Below are 22,752 nucleotides of genomic sequence, written 5' to 3'. Positions count from 1 at the left end.
TTTGGCTCTGCTATTCTACTGATACTTACTGTGCACACGTATCGAACATGGAGAAAGTCTCTGTTCAAAATGCAACATTTTAATATTAACTAGCGGGACAGCAGATCCGCTTCACCGTCCCTCTGCATGAATACACACACACACGGGTTTTGCTTAAATGTGAGAATCACTTAGACGTGATCCAACACACTTCCTGATCTACTGAGTAGGTCACGTTTACATTGTTTACACACACACACACACGTCCAGAGTTTCCGAAACCCCCGACCTTCCTGTGACCTCGCTCTTTCGGTTTCTATTGCAGTCGAGGGTTCACACGCGCAGACGTAAGAAGGGAGGCAGACTCAGCAGAGCAGGCAAACCAAACGGGCGTGACTGCACGAGGCCGCGGAACAGAAAGACTGGCGACGGGAAGACTGGCAGACTCCGGATGTGGGCTCAGGTGGCTGAATGAGAGGGGGAAAAGCAGCCGGTGGGCAGTGTGTGAAACGTAACCACGGAATCCCAGAGTGAGCGCGCGGCGCTAGCCGGCTGACACAAGCTTCCAGTGCATTTGGCATGCGATCCAACATTTCGTCCCCTTCAGGATCCCTTTGCCTCCCCCTCAGTGGCGGCGTATTGAGCATCCAACGCGAAGTAACACAGAGAGCTTGAGTGAGTGAAAGTGGAGAGGTCGTCTTACCCTTTGGTTCCTCCGGGTCATCGGTTTCCAGCAGACTAGGGGAGAGAGGGGGGAGGGAGAGAGAGAGAGAGACAAATGAGGTCACTCTCTAACACGGTGAGGTGATGACAGAAAAATTAGAGTATTATGTCTCACCTACACGACTACGATCCCAAAATCCCCAGATGTTAAACGCTGAAATAAAACTAGCAGCAGAGCTGCAGACGGACCCTCGCTGCGCCGCGCGTGTCCTGCGTCTTCCAACAATCAGTCCTACGTCGCCAACGATATATAACAGCGGCCCCTCGCCACTGAGTAATGGGTGTTAAGTGAGGCTGGGGACAGCAGCTGCCTGTGGGGTCGAAGCGATGATGTAACAGACCGGCTTTTAAACACAATGGAGACTCCGGGTGGACATCTGGGGGGGTGGGGGGTCAGAGGTCACTGAAGCAGGGGGAGCTGACCCCAAGCTGTTTGGGGCGTCTGGGCTAGAGGTTAGCCAATGTCAGATTTCACCTTAAAACCCTAAAACCAATTTTCGTTATGTTCCACTCAGGAGCAGATTGACATCGAGCCGGTTTGAAAATGACTAATTGGGAAAATTAGACCCGCTTAAATGATCACTGAATGGTTCCTGGAAGTCTTTTTTTTCAAGGCTCTGTATTGGCTGGACAGTCAGATCGACCAATCCTTTACTGTCATCTATCAAAAGCAATCACGCAGCGGTGTGAGTCAGTGATTTATGGATTATGGAGGATGAATGAGCATATTTATGAAGACAGCAGGGCATCAAATCTTACACAAACATGAATTGAAGCTGCAATGCATCAAGTTATTCAGCTGAGAAACATATTAAGCAGATGTTTTAATAGCTTCATTGCACTGGAATGAAGCTATTCAATGGAGAAACCTGGACCCTTTAGACTGGACTGTGCAGGCTGCATTGTATTGGAAAACCTACTAGAATTAATTGGATCGGACGCAGTGGTTTGGGCTTTTTTTAACGTTTGAGTCTCAAAACCAGTGTTGAAAAGTAATTTCTACAAAATCAGTATTTTACTATAAATACATTTTGGTCTTGGTCACTTGGTCAACAGCTTTGTGAAATAGAGATGATCCTAAAAGAAATGACACGACGCGGTATTTATTGTATTTGCATGTGGCGAGTAATTAAAGTAATGAAATACAAACATTACTTATTTAAGGATTGTTTCCTAAAAAGTTCCCCCCACAGACTTTCCTCCACGGGTAACAAGTTATGTAACATTGCATAGTAAAACAAACCTGCACTTTTAAGTGTGATTATTTGGAAGTGTTGGTTTTGGAACGTCCCCCCTTCACCTGTGACTGTTTTCATTACCGATGCAGCCGCTGAGCTCCAGTTTCCTATTTCGCAACCCTGTAACAGAGACGCGCCTACGAGGCCGGTGAACATGCGCGAAGCGGTTTGGTCGTAAAGCGCTCCACGACTATCTGTAAAGACAACTCAAACTTCCTTCTAGAATTGAAGGTGAAACATAAGACAAAAAAAACAAACATAATTTAATATGATGAGCTCACAGCTGGACGCTGACACGCAGGGAGATTAGGAGCGAGCGCGACGCCCACATGCCGACCTGTCTCTCCCCCGCCTTCTCCGTGATTACAAATACTCTGCAGAACTTTGTGCGTGACTGCATTTTGCCAAGGCAGTTTTGTGCACAACATTAAACAAAAAACAGACAAAGCTTTGACATATTCTCTAATGAGACAATTTCGGTACTACATTTTTGCACTTGCAACACATGCTTTCACCCCCCCCACACCCCCCAGCTTAGGAAACGATTGGTCCAGAACACCCAACCAGCCTTCACTCACAGCTGTCTCCACCTCCCGGCACTCCGTCCATCTCAGAGTTCTTCCCCTCTCCGTCGCCAATGCCCTGAAGGTGTTTTTCCGAGAGCGAACACGTCTGGCTGTTTGCGGCAAGATCCCCGGCTGGATTACAGCTCAAACAAGTTTCTTTTGCTGATTTTTTTTATGCACAAAGATCTCAGATGAACATTCCTGGACAACCGCTGAGAGAGGACACCGAGGGGCTCCCGGGCGTCAGGTTTTAGGTGAACCAAAAGCAGGATGTCATCCCAGCAAAACAAAATAAGCGAGGCCGTCCCCTGCGGAGCACACATGGCCAATTTTGGAAATGCTAACGGCCGTGTTTACTTCAAACGGAGGACAGAAAGTGTTCTCCGAAGGAGCAGGCTTGTTGCCTCCTCTTCTCCCATGAGGAGCCTAGCAGCTAGACTGGACATGCACTCTAAACACAGTTGTTGGGATGGAAACATTGTGGGCCCAGTTTAAACTGGCTTAGTCCTGTACGAATGCTGCAATCCAGACTGAGAGTATGAGAATAATTACATTTATTGCCATTTAAGCCCCGGATCTACTTCTACCGGCCTTGGGAGTCTCTCTGCCCGGGCAGCTTTGTGTTCCAGTCCCATTGAGGACTCACAAGTGCACCGCGTCTTTGATGAACTCACCTCAGAGGAGTGGACTCCCTCGCTGCCGTTTTGCCGGAGAGAATTGCGTCCGCTTGGGAGCGGGCGGGCTCGCGGGTAGGCTGCTCCTCCACGGATTCCGGCTCTCTGTTCCTGCAGCCCCTCCTGGAGTACGCCTGCTCGGATCCGTTATCCTCATGGCTCGCCTTTGCTTTGCTCTCCCAAGACGGCGTTTCCGCCGCGTCCCCCACCTTCCGGTCCCTGCGGACGTACTTGGAGGCGGCCTCGTCCGTGGTGCCGTAGCGCTCGGCGAGCTCCCTCCTCCTCTCCGCCTTGTACCTGGCGATCCGCTCGGCCTTGTTCTCGGGGGCCGAACTCTGCAGCGCACCTATTCCATCCATTTCGAGGTTCTATTGGGCTCAGGGTTCGAACGCGGGCGAGAAAGGCTTCCAAGTTGCTACGTCAGCCGCCCCCCCGAACCGGAGATGTGGGTCGGCGTCCTTGCAGATCTCACTCGACGGCGGCGTCTCACTCCGTTAAAATCATCCCAGTGCTGCGAACCAGAGAGGCAGAGAGAGAGACATCGTTAATGCGTCACTCAGAGGACAATATCGGATGACAGGCACTGGAAACCGGCGAGAAACTGTGTGCAGAGCCATGCTTACACTTCTCCAGCTTTCATAGGAAAATGGCTCAGCTGTGGAGCCGCAAGCCAAGCCCTTCTCCCCCCCCCCCCCCCCCACTACCACCACCACATAAACACACACACACACACACTGTGAGAATGATGTCAGCCCAGCTCAAAGACAGCCGACCACCGCGGCGAGACTCTCGCATAAGCTCCGTTTCCCCGACGCGAAAGAGGGAGGAGGAGAAGTGAAAAGCAGGTCAAATAACATCTTCATCCCATTTGATTCCGGACTTATTAGAGGCTTAGTGCCACGGCCAATCACCTCTCCAGCATAATCCCACCTCAGGAGGGTGGGATGTTTTACCACGAACAAAAGCACCAGAAACTTTAAATTGTGGATTGTTATGATATGCGTTAGCCCACGGATGGACTTATGGGTCCAATGCATGCTGGGACAGCTTCTGCTTCCCTGTCCATACCCAGCCCCATAAAACAAGGTGAACTTTTAAATATAACTTTATATAACTAATAAACTTTTCAAATACAATTTAGCAGGTAAAAAATGTATTTAAAAATTTTTAAAAAATCAGGGAAGTTGAGCTCATTTTTGTTCCATTAAGTATTCACACAGAGCAGAAAAACCACACATATGGCTCGGAGGCATAAAAGAATGGCCGGCTGTCAGCGGCAATAATAAAATACGCGTCCAACCTGTCTGGCTGCACCGAACCAAACGCAGGCGCTTTTCCATGTACATTTCTCTGATGCTTTGGTCCAAGGTCAGAAATGATACAAGGAGGCATATTTACACTAGCGAGGGGCGGGTTTGAAGAAGACCCTCGACATGACGGGACCTTTAGCACATCACATGTCTCACATTTATGGCCGGGAACAGCAGTAGGGGAGGAATATAAATGAAAAGTGCAGCGTCTAGACAACGTTAGCGACGAGGGAAGAACGAGGGAAGGAGAAGACAAAGCGGGAATAGAAAGAGATTCAGGTGGAATGAATTTGAACCACTGTAAAAGTCCTGAACCGACCGCCTGCTGGGTCATAGAACTAACGGCCAGGAAACAACGTGTGTGTGTGTGTGTGTCAGTCCTCACCTTGACCTCCACCATCCCTCCTCCACCTAACATAATAGTGTTTGGCTAAACGGTGCCTCCCTTGTGTAGGTTTAAATTTAGTCAGACCATAAAACGGAACTCTGCAGGACAATTACACGCCGTCCTCTCCCGGTTTGAGCCCGGAGACGGGGGGAAAGAGTGGGAAATAAATTCTCCATCTGTTTGTTAAAATAACAAAAGAGCACCGAGCACAAAACTATCCCAGGTAGTGCAGTCACAAGTATCCATGGCCAATAAAACTGAGCCAGAACATAATAAACCAGGATCAGATGTTAACGCTTCCAGAGAGGAAGTCCCCGTACGGCATGAAAAAGCGAATGGCCAATCGAATATGCAGCTAAAATCAACGGGTGGCAACAAACCGGCCTAAAGAAGATGATGTCATTGAAGTTGCATTACGTTCGAGGTCTGCTTTGGTTGTGCGTTACGTGAAACAAAACATCACAAGCAAACGCAGACATGTTTAACCTGACTTTTTTTTTTTTATACCGCCTGTCCCGTCGCGCTCTATGAATTGCCTTATGAAGGCAAAAAAAAAAAAAAAAACTACCCCCGAGCAGAGATGTTGATTTCGCTGCTCTGCACACGCTTGAATAATTTGCCCGGGTCACTACCTATAAAAGGAGCTTCTAAACGGCGCTGAAGCTGCTCCGTGGAGACACAGAACATGGAGCATGCTTTGTTTGGAAGCAGCTCGTGTTATTTGAAGCAACACAGTTATTAGTCACACGAGAACAATTATACTCCTTATCTGACAAGGGGGACTGGTTTTAGGAGGGGGGGTTAGGGTCTTTACCTGCTTATGGTCATTCGTTTCAGAAACGCAACGAGGCGGCTGCGGATGCACTGATGTGCTCGTATCGATTCCCTCAGCGATAATAACAAGGAGGAGGAAGACGAACACTCGTCGCGATGCTTTGGTTTTCTCCGAGGAGCGAGCGCCGGTCTGGCTCGTCGTGCGGTTGCGCCGCTCCTTCCTGCTGAATCGTGATTTCTGCTCCTCTAGGCCACGTAAACAAAGGCTCCCTCTGACCTTCGGGGCGTCGCTTCCTCGGGACGAGAGGAAGAAGAATCAACACCGAGGCCACATGTGTCACTTCCTGACCACAGTTCTGTAACTCGCAAAACCGGCAATTATCCAGAACCCTCGAGGGGCGGGATGTTTGGGGGGGCAGTGAGAAAACGTTAGACATCCCGTTTGCTATCAAAACAGTAGATTTAGTGTCCTCGTTTCCTCTAATAAGCCTAAGCGCTCCATAAGGGCCCCCTTTTTAAATATTTACTTCTCCGCAAAGACCTCCAGTGATTATAAGCGGTTCCTTTGGATTACATAACAGGCCTGCTGACAAACGCAGTGCACCACAAAAGCAGAAGTTCGCCACCGGCAGTTGGAAGACATTCTGAAATGCGCGAGGAGGATCGTTGACGTGTTGTGAACCTTGCGGTTTCCCGTCTCACACCTCTCTGGTGTCCTCATGTTCTGTGTCTCAATTCATAGGAACATTTGCAAAAAGGTGAGTCGGCTCAAAACGTCCGTTGCCTCCATATCTACCCACAGCCCACTGATGTCCTTATCCACCCAGTGACAGGCTTATTATGGGAAGGGAGCACCTGTCACACACAGAGCAGAGGTCCTCTGAGGCCTGTCCTCAGAATTCACATGTCCACACAGGAGGACAGAGCAGGAATGCAGGCAGGAACACCCGACGGTGGAGTTGCATTGAAAGCGGGGGGGGGGGCTTTCTTTTGACTGAATGAAAACGCTTTCTCTTCAGGGGAAGCCTGGACAGACAAAAAGCGACGGCCCGGTCACCTCGTCGGCCCGGCCCAAAAGGAATGTGCATGAAAGCTTGCGTGTTGAATAACTCAATGGAAATAAAATCCACATTAACTTCCAGCAAACATCGGCTTTCCTTCATGCGCTCTGCAAACAGAGGGGAGGAGGTTTAAGACAGAACGCATTCAGTCGGAAGGGAAGAGGGTGCGGAGTGAAAACGTGTTTCACCCGCGAGGTCAGGGCCCGGAGAAAAGAGTTGTTCGCTTGCTTTGAGGTTTGGTCGGGGGGAATATCTGTGCATCCGAAAAGGTTACAATCCAGACAGCGGTTCGCCCACCCCCTCCGAGGGGCCGGTTTCTGTTGCAGCCCACCGGGGCGTGTCACCCAGTCTTTAAGCCACCATCATAGAGCAATCAACCACATACTGAGTGGCCAGAGTGTTTCGCATTAAAAAGCAATCATTCATCACATGGTTTAAGTGCTTTGGCCGAACACTCTGGCAGAGTGAAGTTTTAATTGCAATGGCGGCGGCCTTCCGTCCGCTCGACGTGGGCCTCGCCTCGCCTGACCGAGAGCTTTAAAAAGGATGATTCCGACAGGAGGGGCGTGTTTGCCGAACGCCGCCAAAGCCCCTCATTCACATGACTCAACTCTCCCTGAATTTGAACTGCGAGGGAGGGAGAGGAGGGAGGCGGGGGGGGGGGGGGGGGGGGGTAATTAACAATACCAGTTCCAGTCAGTCCCGTAAGCTGAGTCGGGACCCACATTTGGGTTGCAGGATTGGCAGATTTTCTTCCATTGTTTTTTGTGAAGCTTTATATTTGCAGTACAACTTTGAGCCACAAGGGGGAGCATACAAGTTTTGTATTGTATCCCTTGTCTAACATTGAAAACATAATGAAAAGCTGGCACACCTTTATTTATTTGGTTTAAATGTTTTCATCAATACATGCAAATATCTGGTTTACTGGTTCCAGATCATCATCATTTATTCAAACACAGATCTGCCACTCTCCGGTTACAAAGAGAATTGCGTCGCGGTGGTTTGTCATTCTTAAAAACCGGATCCCCAGAAAAAAAGGTTTTGTAAACACTGCCGTAGAGCACCGTGGAGAAGGATGGAGGACGACCAGAGGAAGGAAAGAGAAAGGTGGGTATACGACAAAGAAGTGCAAAGACCAGCGGACGGGGAAAAGAGGAGAGAAGATTGAAAGGATTCGGGGGCTGAACGGGCTTTTGTGGGGGTGGATGTGATCGCTTTGTAGGGCAAGTGTCTCCGGGGTGCCGAGGGGCCCCAGTCTCGTGGTAGGGGGGTGGAGGGGGAGGAGGAGGATGGGGCAAATGCCTGGGCCGGAGACTAATCCATCCCTCCCCACCCCCCCGTCTTTCTCACACAGACTCCCTCAAATCCCTTTTACCAGAAGTCCCGCTGAGTGTAGCCAGTCGCCCGAGAGGCAGTTGACATAACACCCCCCCCCCGGGTACTCGTGTCTGCCCTCTGCTTTGCCTGAGTAACTGACACTGTACAAACTGTACTGACCCGCTTGAGGCGGAGCGGCCATTGTCCCCGTTTGGCAAAGACAGCGTGCTGCCGTCCCTGCCCGAGACCTTTTATTATCTCAAGGGGGACAACGACAGCACGTGTCCTTCAAACACCATGAAGCAATTCCCTTTACCGCGGAGGACATTCTGCGTTTTCCTCCCTTTACTTTGTACTTCTACAGGCGAGCTCTTTGTCCGAGCCTTCCGGCTCCATCGGCCGCATTCAAAAAGGGGCCATTAAACGTGACGTACGGGAAGGCAAACAAGCACACACAGAAACACACACACAACTGGAGAATCACAGGCCGACGGACACACACACACGCAGACAACGAGGCTGCAATAATGGAAGCTGGAGAGGGAAGGGCGGGGCTTTATCTTCCTTGGGGATCGCATGCATGGCTGCGCACACACACACACACACACACACACACACACACACACACACACACACGCACACACGCACACACGCACACACGCCGCTACGTTGGATCCCTTTCAGGAGTTAAAGTCGGCCTCAAACCAACACCCACACAGGGTTTTTAATGGGACAGATGTACTGTACTAGCTAAAGTTAAAGCCTCCCCCCCCTCAGACCGATCGCTACCCTTTGTTGCACTCTCGCATGCCCAAAGCATTGCCTCACCCGAGCAGCCCGCGGGGGCCTTAAAGTTGCCAATTCCTTCACTCAAAAAAGGTGATTCCAACTATTTGAAAAGCTTGAACGAGGCCGGTTACCTCGAGCAGAGCTGCTGCTGCGCTGTTCAACGCGTATGTGTAGTTCATCATTTATTTCCCCTCATGATAACGTGCATGCAGTTTCCATGCATGCATGTAGTTTCCATGCATGTAGTTTCCATGCATGCATGTAGTTTACATGCTTGTTCTGACGGTGGCTTGAGTTTTGCGTTAAGCGGGTTGGGACGTCTCATCCGGTGGATCCTGCCAGTGGGGTTTCTCTCTCTCTCTGGTGTCCACTGTGCAGAGCAGACACCATCTGGCCAGCTGGAATGCCCCTAAGCGGGAGGGGTGTGGGGGGGTTGAAGGGGTCCTTGCAGGGGGCAGGGCGGATGGGCCTCTATGGTTGAGAAATGGCGCGTTAAGGGGTACTGGTATGGACCCTGTAATGCCAGCTAAACCCTTTCAGGTGAAGAGGTGGCCGTTGGAGGGATCATTGGCTTCTAGTGTCGTCATAATGGAAATATCACATTCCACGGTGCTTAAAAACATGCTAAAATACCCCATTTACCGGCATAATAAGCTGAACAAAGGGATTATTATGTAAACACTCTTTGCAAACTCGTCCTTTAAAAGATGCATTTGCGTGGACTGTACCCCTCCACATGGTTGAGAAAGATTAATTTCCTTGTGGCCGTTTATTAATGGACGTCACGTGGCGACTATCGCCCACGCTCTCCCACACAAAGGCAATAAAACCCCGGTGGCCCCGCGCACGAAAGGCTGCCCGTGGACTCACTCGTTTTGAACGCAGACTCAAAACTTTCCTTCAAGGATTTTCCCTTTTTTTTCCTCCCCCCCCCCAGCTGACGATGGTGTCGAAGCTAAAACAAAGATGTAGCCTCGGAGAGAAGCGACGCACATGGAAACTATTACCGGAGCGCAGACCCCGAACGAAAGCCCGAAGTACAACCATGTGTTTCGTGCGCAGCGCAAACATCACGCCGGTTAATAGGGGACGGTCGGTGAAGTGGGCCTTCGGCTGCGCTGCCGCAGGACAAACACAGTTAGCGTCTCGGTGACGGAGCTGGACGCCGTCCACCCAAACTGCTGGCTGCGTTTATAAATATGTCTCGGGGGGAGATCAGCGTGGGGGGGGGGGGGGGAACGGTTACTGTTGCTCACTTTGTCGCGGAGCCGCTCTGCCTCGTGTAAATATTTGGACAGCAGAAGTTCTTGGCTGTGCAGCCGGCATCAAACCCTTCAGATGGGTGGGGCGGGGGGGATATTTAACTGTTGGGTAACACAAGTAGGTGAAGCTTAAGGCTGAAAATACTTACTGACAGTGTTAAAAAAAAAATGTCCATATCGAAGCGATCCGGGCCCACGAGTGAACCGTTGTGCCGTCTTTCCCTCGTCAATCCTAGTTGAAAACCCGAATTACGATCCTGATTCAACAGGGGGGTTGTTTACACCCCTTAAATTACTTCTCGGCCAAGCAGCTGTGTGTGGGAGGCACACTCCATCTTACACCTTCATGACAAGCTTGGGCAAAAACAGAACATTTTAACAAAATAAAAGCCCGGTGAGACCATCAACTACGCTTTTTTTTGTGCGCGTGTGTGTGAGAACGTGAGCTATTGAGGAATTGAAAGTTACAAGTTTCACTCCCGTAGAGCAAAAGAATCACAGGTTGATGTTACGGCGCAGAACCAGACAGGCCTCTGCAGCAGGAAGCCTGAAGCCCTCGGCCCCATTGTTGAGTAATGAGATCCCCGCAGGAGAAACGCCACAGTCCCCAACAGGCCGATACGGGGCCTTCAGGTGAATGTTTAAACTTACCACAACCACACACACCTGCTTAACAACTATGGAGGCTCTGTCTCTTTGTTCGGGGCCCCTCAGGTGCCACTCCGCCGCCCGGACAACTTTCACTGCAGTATGCTTTCTCAACAGAACATCAGTGATGCGAAGCGGCCGTTGTTAATTAGTCAAAAAAGGACCCCCGAGCAAATGTGCAGCCTCGAGAAGCGGGACCGCTTACACACCCGTTGCCTTTCTGCGTTGCTCAACACCAGCTGGCTGAGCCACGTCTCGGCGAACCTGTTGGGACAGAGCCCCCCCCCCCCCCCCCCCCCCCGGGACGCCGCACAGGGGGAAACATGTACAACCCGGAATGCTTCGAATACCATCGCCGTCGGATACGGAGCCTCCATTTGGTTGAATTCTGGGAGGAACTAGAGGAGAATACGTTCAACAATTGAACTGCATATTGACGTATTTAAGATACATGCAAAAACTTCTGGAGTCACTGCCTGGTGACAAGTAATGCTCACTGAAATAAACAGCGGCAGGTCTTATCCATCCCAAAGTACACACGCACACACACACACACACACACACACACACACACACACACACACACACACACACACACACACACAAACACACACACATTGCAGCAGGCAGCTCGCAGGTATTTGCACAGCCATGGCAGCCTGACACAGATAAACATGACTTTGATTACAAACCACGTTGTGCGTGATCAATGACGTAACCATGGTAACCCCACAGGAAGGCTGCAACGGATAATAAAAAAGTGACACACAGGCTTTCTGATTCCGTTGTCTTTACAGGTGGTTTTTGAACGTGCCGGTTTTTAAAGTGCGACGTTAAAACACACTTCCCCTGCCGGGGGGGGGGGGGGGGGGGGGGGTTCTGTCACCGTGACAACCTGAGTTTTAGGATTTAAAAAAAGGAAGGAAACTACGCTGAGTGCGACCAAATGAAACTGCGTAACTCGACGTGGAATGCAACGGCTACAACATGCCTTACCTTTACCTGCTGGAGACGTGTTGGCAGAGGGACCTCTCGAGAAGCAGCTGTGCAAACAGGACCCGCACCGCTGCGCGTGCACGCTGGCTGGGGTGTTTTTTTTTTGGGGGGGTGGAGATGTTTCCGACGATGCTAACGGTAACCGTCAAGCAGGTCACCGCAGCGACGTTCGACCGACGAGTAAAAAAGAAGTTGTGCTTCCTGCGCTCGTCCTCCACCGCGAGCTGACGGGGGGAGAGCAGGGGGGGGGGGACTCTTGTCATGCCCGAGCAGGGTGCAGAAGAGGCGGCGGCGGCGACGGTCGCTGTCAGGAGGTCTGGCTTTAAAAACTCAAAATGCTCACTCGACTCTGATTGGCCGGTGAGTCAGCGCCGTGATGCTTTCACGTACCTCCGGTGAATGTGGGCTCCTCGGACCAGAAACTTATTTTTTTTAGTTTTGTGAAGTAATGAAGTTAGCGTGTAGCCAAAAACTAAACAGGAAATTGTTTATATTTTCTTTTGTTCTTGCAATTATATATAATTGTGTTACTAGCACTGAGGTTGGGTATTTTTCCTCATTGTAACATCCCGCTAACCTTGTGCTTATTATTGGTTTACTGCACATGAATGCATCACACAGCTCCGTTGACATCCTCTGTGCTTCTCTGTATCTTTGGGTGTGATACTTATCACACCTAAAACCACGTAAACACACATCTGAGTTTTATGTGAGATTTTAACAATTAAATGCAAGGCAGTTGATGTCTGCACATGCACTCCCTAACGTTTGGTCACGAGAGAAGGCTCACTGTAATGTTAATGTCGCAGTGCCCCCTGCTGTTCATATTTAGACATTGCATGTACCTTGCGATTGTAAATCTACTTATCAGAAGATGCTGCATGGTCTACACATATTGTTACCATTAACCAATCAATAATCCCTTTCTGAACATTGAAACTGTGTCTCCGTACACCCTTAAGAAGCTGCTCATGGGGTTTGTGGACTTAAATTTGTATGATTGATTCGCCTTTAAGTGGCACGTTTACATGTTTCTGTCTTTCATTTGAAAACAATGTTCCTAGAAAATCCATCTGATGTCACCAGAGATTATGGAAAACTCCCTGTTGAAGTACCAGAAGACATAAACTCACATAGTCACACACACAAGCACACACACACGCACACATACATACACACACACACACACACACACACATCCTCCATATCCATAATTTCCTGTAGAAACGCTGAATGAAAGAAAGGACATCCAGACGATGGCTGAAACTGTCTAAATTTTTTTATGGGTTTGTGAGTGTGCTGGTTGTCACTTTTAATGTATTTTCATCTAAATGTGTGCTGGTGCTGATGAAGTTCGATGCTGCCAACCACTATGGCATCTTCATCCTCGACACTTCTTAGGTTAGCTGGGGAACACCAGGCCCACCTGTAGAACACACAGCCAACACATCCATCATCTCTACTTATATACCTGTACTACCTATAACCCTCACCTGTATATTAAGCTACAAGTGTGGAATCAAGGACTTATTATGCAGAACTGTATCTGCTTGTTTTTGTATTTATGTATTCATATTCGTATTCGTATTCATATTCATTTGACCCCCAAAGCGTTACAGATTTGAAATACAGAATTTGCTGCTAATGTCAGAGTGAGGTTCACTGCTGTGATGAAATCATTTCCACTAGAAAATAATAAAGTAATAATGGCTCAAACTCTTAAACGTGTTTTCTGCAAGGTAATTCTCTGTATGCTTTAGTTTGTTGCAATTAAAATAACTGCTTCAACGACAAATGATTCAATGTGTGTATTACCATTCTCCAATCTATAGTATAAGCACTCAATAATACCTTAATGACACATATTTATGTATAAGAAATATTGATAGACAAGAATTTAATTCTGCTTTTATGAAATACCATATGATGAACTTCAGATGTTTTTCTGCACAGAGGAACGCTGTGGGTGACTTTGGGCAGTGCATGTCAGCGCATGGAGGAGATATTAAAGTATTCCTTACCTTGTCCGGGCTCATGTCAGGACACATCCAGTTGTACAGGTAATAACGAACACTCTTGTCCATGATGTTGAACTTGAGGTTTTCAAAGAAACTCTTGTTATCCATCACGTCGAGGGCACAGAAGACGTCAAAACCTTTCTGTCAGTGCGGAAAGGGAGCATACGTGTTATTATCTAACTGCACATTTAAAACAAAAGATATGCATATAACTCAGGTACGTAGACTATGCAACTGCCTGCATGTAGGAGGGAAAGGTCTTAAGTCGTCCGATGTTTTCTTTACTCACAGATTTAGCCAGGACCAGTGTGTCCTCCATGAGGTCAGCTGGGTCTGTGGCAGTGCCGGCTGCGTAAAGCAGACGAGCAGCCCTGAGGCCCGTGTGGACCGGGTGGTTCAGCACGCTGGAGGAGACGCTGTAGAAACTCACCACGTCCGTCAGGGTGCCAGCTTCACCCTGCGTGTGAGGAAGGGAGTGAACTCTCAACGTAAAAGGGCGAGGAGCACTTCCTCTCCTCTGTCAAGAGAAATGAAAACATCTGCGGTAAGTGATCAGCTGGGCCACACCTCTACCACGTAGGTGTCGACCACATTCTCTCTGGGTGACAGCCAGTGCTCTGCTTCCTGCAGAGACATCGCGGAGCTGAGGTGAAACCTGAGCTGGTTTGCCTGCAGGAGCGAGTGCACCCCCACCACGTCGGCTTCAGTCAGAGGGCGCAGACCCGGGGTCTTTGTGGTCTGGGTCGGGGGGAGAGAGAGGGAGAGAGAGGAGGGAGCATATAAACATTTTTGATGCATCCTTTTGGTCAGGTATGCCACATCAGATTATAATGTCACTGATGGGTTTGAGCCTCAAGGTGGCGGCACAAACTAACCTCGGGCAAACGGTAGAATTTGAGAGCTCTCGGCAGGTTCATGTTCTGTCTCAGACCCGGGTAGCTCACCTCTGTCAGCTTTCGGGGACTCAGAGGGCGATGCCAGTACCTGAAATATTTATATTGTGAATTTGGTAAGGATACCGGAGGGGGAAATAAGAGAAATTCCCACGATAAGATAAGACTCCCCATTATAACACGCTTGTTTTGAGGAAATCGCAATCGAACTGTGCCGATAAACAAAGACTGCATGTTTGCCAATTACAGAAACGATAGTTGGACCAAAAGTTGAATACTACGTTAAACTATTCATGGTGTCCCTGTCCCTGAAAGTGTATTTTTGCCATAACGGGACATTCATGACTAAATATTCCATTAATACCAAGTCAAAGTTTGGGTTTCACACTCAAAAACTAAGCCAATCTGCTTCTGTGGTTTGATCATGTTTGATTAACTGTCGTCTGGCACCTTCCTCCAAATGCAATCTGCTGCTCCCAACGAGTGAACAAAGCAAAGACAAAAACAAAACTCCTGTCAAAATGACCAAAGTGGCAGAACCCATCCCTCATTTTTACAGCAGCACTTGTGGCTTCTCTCTTTGCCTTTAAAACAAATGAGAATCAACCCCGTCTTCTACCTGCAGGAGCTTATCGGTGTGGGCAGCACTATTCCAGCTGAGTAGACCGCCTGGCTGAGGCCCTGCTGGTGGACCCGTCTGGTGAGCTCTCGGATCAGGACCGGAGTCATCCGCTTGAGGCGGAGCTTCTTATGGACGCACAGGAACTTGACCGCTGCCATCCGCTTCTGCCTGCAAGGCAGCGGGTTTACTTTGAGAGAATTGCACAGGACAGTTCAATGCAGCTCATCAGACTTTACACAAACACACATCCACGCTCATGAGCTACTCACGTCTCATACACGCGGACATCGGCGGGAAGTGCGGCAATGAAGCCGACCAACTTGTTGTTGCTGTGCACTCGCACGCCACAGTTCCACTGGGGCAGCCAGTTAGGTGGCTGCAGAGCCCTTAAGAGGAAGAGAAGGATATGATCTGCAATGTGGCTTTGTGAAGAGACATGCCAGGGTGGTTCAATAAACCCCGATTGAGGAAAATGTTTGATGAAAGAATTGAGCGTGAGATGACTCAGCTGAGGAAATACCACAGCTTCCTTTAACCTCAAGGCCGAGGAAGTTCCTTGAATGCAAATGGTAACTATTCACATCAAAGTGAGTTAACCACACCGCAGACCGTTTATGCCTCACAAAGGGAAAAGGCAGCAAAAAGGGGGAAGTGATTAGAGCGGCCCGGCTTGTAACTGATAATGGTTTTGTCGGAGGGTCAGGCTGAAAAGTGGAAAACGCTGTCGTCCCTTTTTTTTGTCATTCCCGCGGTGCAGCTCCGGGGGCCTCGAATGGATGTGGGGTTAACAAAACAACAGCAAAAGCGACTAAATGTGCAGGTGCGACGCTTATACCATTGCAGATACTCCGGCGAGAAGTCGCGCCTGACGGTGTTGTCGTCCTCGTCCTCGAAGTTCTCGCTGAGCAGAGTGCAAAGCTCTTTCATCTGCAACGATAAACGGAAACTGGGTATTTTCGCCTGGATGCGAGGAAGCGTTTCCATGAGATTCACACTATTAAAAGCGCCGTTCCTCACCTCTGAAAAGGGAATTGAGTTTCTAATAATGTCCATAGATTAACCCACAGTTAAGTGACTCACCACAGTCGGGCTGCTGAGGTCCGGAGTGTCCCAGACGAAGCCCGATGGTAAAGAGTAGGGTTCCTTCCGCACAGCGGCTTCGCCCTCGACTATTGGCCCGTGAGTCACCGAACTGTCACCTGAGGATACAAATAGAAGCTCAATACGTCGAGCCGTGTCGCAAATACGGTGAGGCAGCTCGTTTAAATGGAAGCTGTGTAACAATCACACGACGAAATAGGATTACAGAGCTTCATTTCTGAGTATAAATTAGGCGTGCATCTATGTATCTATTTAAAGTCCATGAAATTAGTGAAGCGGCAGAGAGGCTGTAATCACCGGCGGAGTTAAAAGTATCCGGAGGAATGTTTTGATGAGCATCTATTTTTCACGTCAGGTTCTCTTGCCAGCTTTATACCCTCAGGTGCCGTGCAGACACGCACAACCCGAGGGGGAATAAGATCACACGTCTGCCCACAGATCTCGGTGCTAATGTGCTGTAAAACGCAGGGTTGTGCCAATAAATGGGTGGAAGCAGCTTGAGTGTTTCCGTAAACAATGGCGGTAATAAAACGATGAAACGCAGGATTCTTTTGACTTCCTGCGGAGTGAGAAGCACATATTTTTGATATTAAAATGAAGGGTTCAGTCTTTTGGTAAATATGCATGCTAATACATCATAGCGTGTGGAAAGTGTCTGCTCAGGGCCATTTAATAATCTCGTCAATTATATCCCATCACAAGTAAATCAGTAAATTGACCTTTACACCGTCCATACCATCCACCCATACCAGTCCCTCAGGAGCGTTACTCTACGTCAGTACACCACAGCCTGTGTGCGGGAGGGTTGTGGCAGTCGTTGATGGTCTGGTACGACGTAGACAGACGCTCAAGGGGTCCTCTGGGTTTCTGATGCCCTTCGACTTTGTTAATCTGTCAGCTGATGAGCTTTAGAGGTGCTGGTGGATTGTACTGAGCCCGGCTAGCTGGCACGTTTCCAGCCTTTATGCTAAGCTATGCTGACCGTCTGCTAGCTACGCAGGGCCTGTATTTATTGCATGAGCGGTAATCTCCTGTAGAAAGAGTGCTTTGTTAAAAGAAATAACGTCTTACCCAGTTTGGGGACCGGCTGCGAGTCCCAGAAGCGGTAAGTGTGTGTTCTGGCCTGCTGCAGGGTCTTTGGGAGACTCGGGCCGACGGAGAAGAGATGGAGGGCCCTCTGGATCTCCTGCTGCTTTGTCTCTGGAAGGCTCTTCAGCTGCAGCCGAACCAGACCAGCGAGGACAGATTACTACCACCTCTGCCTCAAGGAGTTTGGCGTTTTGACCCCCATGACGCGAACACCAACACCAGCCAGAATTCACAGGCGAATTTTATCGGTATTCTCGTTGTGACAAACTGAAACCAGCACACATACATCGTACATGAGCGCACACTGTATGCACTCACACTTGAGAAGATACGAACCAGAGCAAACGGATCCTTGGGGCCCTCCGGTTTCCAAGCATCCTCCTTCTTTTGCTTCTTTTTGCCCCCTTTTAGTCTCTCGTCCTCTGTCAGCTCCTTATCACTGGAAGACATTTTCGTTGTTGTATGCTGGTTTCCTACCAAGTGAAGAAGCCGAGCACTGCGGATACTGTCGTACTTACAGCAGGTTGGAGTCGGCCATCGTGAATGAGTGCGAGTGAGTCCTTGGAAGGTGAATCGGGGGGTTTTCCAGCGCGTCTGTGGGTTTTTTCAGCTCTTATCTCGGCGAGCAGCGCTGGGAGGAGAGCTGCCGCCTCAGTCACCCAACCCCGCTCCACACCCAGTTAGACAGATAATAAAACCAAACAATTAAACAAACTTCTCACGGTCTTCATTTGTCAGGCAACTGCTGGATGGAGCACTGCAGCAGATTAAAGCGGTACAGCAGCTTGATCCCAGCAGCAGATTTAATTGGTTGAAGTTTTCTAATTGCAGAGTTCCCATAAAGTCTTCCACTTAAAAGTCAGCACTTGGTCCAGAACTTTGTGTCTCTAGTGGACTTGATAATCATCGGCTGTGTTCAGTGCAATGCGCAGTATGTTCACACTGACCACGCAGTTTGAGCACAGGTTTATTGTCACGTTTTTGTCCATTTTTATGTACATCGGAATGACAGAGCTGTTGTTAAACGGACACATTTCATTCATTTTCACAGATAATCCCACTGTTATCTTGTCATGCTGGCTACTTTTGCATGATGCATGATGGCTAAAAGGTTGCATCTTTAGCCCTTTGATCATCCAGGCATCTATTTATTACTGTAAGTAAATAAGCAGATTTGCATGAAATCAGGATCACGTGTTACAGAAATCAGGTCCAGTAGCTTTTGCCCGGCTGTATTAATTGTTCTTGCATTGAGCATCATGTACATTCTCTGGTAAGATGATGCAGCCTCAAATACCAGATGAGTCCATCTCGATATTTAGTATTTATTTCTCTTATGTTTTATCTGTATTTTTACTTCTAAAAAGACCTCAATGTTCCACATGTTAGCTTGTGGGGGGAAAAGTGTTCACCCATTTGTTGTGAAGGTAGGGAATTCATTTTGAACGTATCCAAGGTTTCAGTCCAACTGATTACTGTCATGCTCCACACTGCTATCTGGTCGTGTCAGAGAAACTGAATATATGTCAACATAGTGTGATTAATCGCGATACTTTGATACTTGTATCATATGTATCGCGATTAATCATATGAATCATAGGAATCTAGTTGAACTATTTTCATCATTGTGTTATTCTATGGCCGCCAGCGTAGAATTTGGACAAATATTGGCTAATATTGAAATACTTGGGTGAATCAATACAACTCTTAAACAGACTTCATACTAGATGAAAGTGTTCAAAATGCTCGGTGCTGTTTGTTTCCAGCAGTTGCAGTTGTTTGGCCAAGAAAGGGTGAGAATTTATTTGATGACACGTCATTATTTTATGTAAATCATGGATCGGACTCCAGCATTTTGGGGTATTGAAAACATCCTCATCACCAAGAAGAGAGGATTTTATGAACAAACAGAGGAGCTGGTTAAGCTCCTGGCTGCATCCATTACACAAAGGAGGGCATCAGGTTTTCTCTGCGTTCTCTAATGGTTTTCTCTGATGTTTCCTCTGACGGCACCTTGTTAAAAACCCTCTAAATAGGCTTTAGCCGTGTGATCCAGAGCTAATCAATCAGGGTCCTGTGTGCAATTGGGATCTCTGAGATTCCCTCATTCTTCAGAATAAAGCGACATTAAAGCTCCCCGATGTGAGGAGCAGATAGAGATTGAAGAGGCCGAGGAGACAGAACGTTACTCATCGGTTCACGGGATGCATTTCTCTTTACCTCGCCAACATCTTCATGCATGTCATTTTGTAGATGAAACGTGTTGCATGCTGCTCAGGGCATGTGAGGCCCTGTGTGTGTAATTGTGAGTGTGATTATGTTCTGCTGCCCCCACCTCACCCTCCATCGCCCTCCACACACCAACCGACAGAACCATTACTAATCTGTAAATAGATCTGTGTCACTGTGATCCCGCTACTGAACGAGATCCTCCTGGCTTTCTCTTCTTCTTCTTCCCCCGTCTCCCTCGTCTGTCTCGGTGCCGCTGACTCTGTTGTTTGTGAGATTGGATGAATGAGAGAGGGTCTCTGCATCTCTCTCTCTCTCTCTCTCTCTCTCCCCCCTCTGCCGACTCTTGTCTTTCCGTCTCTCTCAACTCGCTGTGTCTCAGATTTCTCTTTCAGCCTGTTGTCGCGTCCTTGTCTCCTTCCCCCTCACTTAATGCGCGCGAACCAACCTTGATTCTTCTCGACAGTCGTGACTGACAAATAATGTCACAATCTCAATTTATATAATATTTTTAATGAGTGCATAAGAGGGATCAGCCCATCAACAAAGATGTTTCCTCTTTTACATTTGGTCCAAATAATAACTGCAAAGCTCCCGTTGTTAATGGGCCAGTTTGTTTCCTTTTTTTCTTCTGTTTCTCCATCTAGTTGTTTCTTATTTACCATGAGGACAATAAAGGACAACACAGAAGAAAAGAATCACAAAGTACTTGTTGGTCGAATAGGTTGAGGAGACACTTCAACACTGGGGGGGAGGAGGTACACAGTCCGTCACATGTCACTCACCTTGATGGGCTCACAACTTTAAAAACTTTAGATTTTCACATGAACACACAGTCTTCTATGTATCAGTAAAACAACCATTGCACTCCTTGTTGTTTTGACAGCGAAAGAACTTCATGCTGTAGCATTACGAGGCGGCGCCAGTCTCTTCCCTCACTGTGGGATTAGCGCATTCCTGGTCCTTCTGGGTCCTAATCAAAATCCTTTCAACAGAAGAATCCCAGATGCTGCTTGGATGTTGATTTTGTTGAAGAGGTCTAGCTTTCCGTACAGAAGCTGGCCGGCTGTGTTGTTGCCAACCTGTCATTTCTGTCCGTCGTTCTGTCCACCATACGTTTGCACTTTCAAAACACTGAGTTTACAATAATAATCATTACCTCTCAATCTCACCCTTTTCTACGTGCCGCTCTGCCTCGATCGCTTGATCAATTCCTGCAAAGGAATGTAACAGAAAATAATCCACCGGCACACTTTATCCATCTTTTATCTTTCAAAAAACGACAATGACCTCAGCTGAGAAAAAAATAAATCCCATCAAGGACAAGCAGGGCACAGCAATCAAATGAAACACGTAGTTACTTCGTCATCCTTGACTGCTCTCGAAGGGGCAGTGTGTTGCATTTTGGGAGGTTTATCGGCGTGGAAATGAACGTTTGTTTGTGTTTGTCGTAACGTCCAACATTAACGTAAGATGCCGCCAAATGTTACACTCCACATGTTTAAAACCCCTGGAGACGTTACAGCTTCCCAGAAGCAAAGACAGAACATGTCTGTCGCCCCCTTGTGGCCGGTTACAGAACACGTGAAGCTCACTATGTTGTACTGAGCAGTTTCAAAGTTTCAAATAGTTTGAACGCAATTCCTGAAACTGTTTATCAATTTATCAATACACATATTGTAAAAATAAGGCTATTTTTAAACCTCCAAAAATCTCTCACAAAATGAAACTCTGCACTGAAATCCATCTTTAGGACATCTTCAAGGACTCACGGTTTGGGCTTAACTCCACTGGAGTCGGGGGTTGAGTATTGACTGAAGATATAAGTGAATGCATTGCCTTCCTAAGTTTGAGTGACGTGTATTTATGGGAGCAGTTTTACGGCATATTGTGGTATTCAATACCAACCTCTTGTGCATCAAGTAAATTCAACATTTTAGCATTTGACATGAAATGAATGGAATAAAAATAAACGGAAAGACCACGCAATGATTAATATTGACATTCAAGAAATAAGCCGATTAGGAAATTATAACGGGAAAGAGCTTCAATGCCTATTTGATCTAAGTAACATTTCACCCATAGATACAATTACTGAGATGAAAGCCTGACGCCGCCTGTGGGAGGAGCCTACCCAACATGTAAATATAAAGCACAAACTGAGGGCATCAAACACAGGTTTTTGGCTTAAATAAGGAGGACTTAACTGGGACAGGGCAGGTGTTTGGTATCAGGGGATTTCATGGAAACATCTGGGGATCTCATGGCACCCTGAATCAGAGCCCCCATGTGAGAGCCGGGTTTTTATGTTCTCTCACGGGGGAACGTGGCCTGTCACTTCAGGCCCGCTGGTGCCGCCTTCCTGACAGCTGCAGAACACAATCGTGTATCGTTTAAAAAAAAAAGAAAAAAAACACTGCCAAGGAATGAGGCCACAATAAATCACGGTACAATGAGAGGGCACCGCTGTGTTTTCACATTAAACGACTGAGACGTGTGGATTGATATTTTTTTTTTTTCGCATCCAAACTGCTGTCAAGAAGAAAAGAAGAGCCCAGGAACGTCTTCAGAGTGCAACGCCTATAAACACTCATGGGCTTCCTTTGAGCTCAGAGACGTCCTAAATATTTGGTCACTTGCAAGTACAGTACATACGTTTGACTGTGATCCGAAATACACATTTCACTCCAAATGCATTTAAAATTCTGTATTTTCCGCTTCTAAATCACGTTGATCCTTATGGCAGCTCGGTCAGTCAGTGACGAAAGTTAACGAAAGAAAAGCAGTGCACAATTTAGTGCACTGACTTCCAAACATCTGGCATTCATGGAAATACACTTTTTAGCTTTCTTGCCAAAAGCTTGATGAAAAGTTTGATGTCTCATATCTGTCCAGATGGTCATTTACTTTTGCATTCATTTGTGTGAGTCCCCACTTTGTTTTCAAGGCTAAAAACTCCCCTGCAACGTTTTCATTGTGAGACCAAACCACCGTATAGCATGCATACGCTGTTCCTATTTATGCAACGAAACTCTCCACTCGGTTGTGTTCGGTGCGGAAAGCAAATCCTCT

The 22,752-nt window shown here is 47.9% G+C and overlaps 2 protein-coding genes across 5 annotated transcripts in view; both read right to left on the bottom strand.

Moving 5' to 3' along the window:
* svild (supervillin d) overlaps nt 1-12,079 on the bottom strand; it is a 28,799-nt gene extending 16,720 nt beyond the window's left edge. The window contains exons 1-3 of one of the 3 annotated variants that reach the window (XM_040176412.2): nt 11,735-12,079; nt 3,181-3,691; nt 683-717 (exon numbers count right to left, since the gene is read on the bottom strand). In XM_040176412.2, the coding sequence (XP_040032346.2) occupies nt 683-717; nt 3,181-3,539 (394 nt within the window). In that variant the 5' untranslated portion in view covers nt 3,540-3,691; nt 11,735-12,079. Of the gene's footprint in view, nt 1-682; nt 718-3,180; nt 3,692-5,692; nt 6,229-11,728 lie in introns of those variants that run through there. The other 2 variants (XM_040176411.2, XM_040176413.2) reach the window with 2 other exon arrangements.
* Nucleotides 12,080-12,989: 910 nt separating this feature from the next.
* Nucleotides 12,990-22,049, bottom strand: LOC120819220 (glycylpeptide N-tetradecanoyltransferase 2). 2 transcript variants are annotated; one of them, XM_040176415.2, is made up of 12 exons: nt 17,970-22,049; nt 17,788-17,890; nt 17,434-17,578; nt 16,342-16,460; nt 16,097-16,188; nt 15,531-15,647; nt 15,259-15,429; nt 14,622-14,730; nt 14,314-14,484; nt 14,036-14,203; nt 13,750-13,887; nt 12,990-13,154 (listed from the first exon to the last, which is right to left on the bottom strand). In XM_040176415.2, the coding sequence occupies exons 1-12, from the start codon at nt 17,987-17,989 to the stop codon at nt 13,131-13,133; spliced, it is 1,377 nt and encodes a 458-aa protein (XP_040032349.2). In that variant the 5' UTR covers nt 17,990-22,049; the 3' UTR covers nt 12,990-13,130. The 2 variants fall into 2 exon arrangements, with proteins under 2 accessions (XP_040032349.2, XP_040032348.2); XM_040176414.2 differs by having other exon boundaries at nt 17,770-17,890; nt 17,970-19,427.
* Nucleotides 22,050-22,752: the final 703 nt, after the last annotated feature.

The sequence above is a fragment of the Gasterosteus aculeatus genome, chromosome 5 (genome assembly GCF_964276395.1).
Source record: "Gasterosteus aculeatus chromosome 5, fGasAcu3.hap1.1, whole genome shotgun sequence".
Taxonomy (NCBI): Eukaryota; Metazoa; Chordata; class Actinopteri; order Perciformes; family Gasterosteidae; genus Gasterosteus; species Gasterosteus aculeatus.
This window is presented reverse-complemented; position numbering and strand designations above follow the sequence as displayed.

Bases quoted from the DNA above. Each gene is read 5' to 3' on its own strand.
- LOC120819220 (XM_040176414.2), bottom strand. From the start codon at position 17,989: ATGGCCGACTCCAACCTGCT. The intron at 16,461-17,433 runs GTAAGACGTTAT...TTGTATCCTCAG, and splicing joins GCAGCCGGTCCCCAAACTGG to GTGACAGTTCGGTGACTCAC. The intron at 15,648-16,096 runs GTATAAGCGTCG...CTTCCTCTTAAG, and splicing joins TCGCCGGAGTATCTGCAATG to GGCTCTGCAGCCACCTAACT.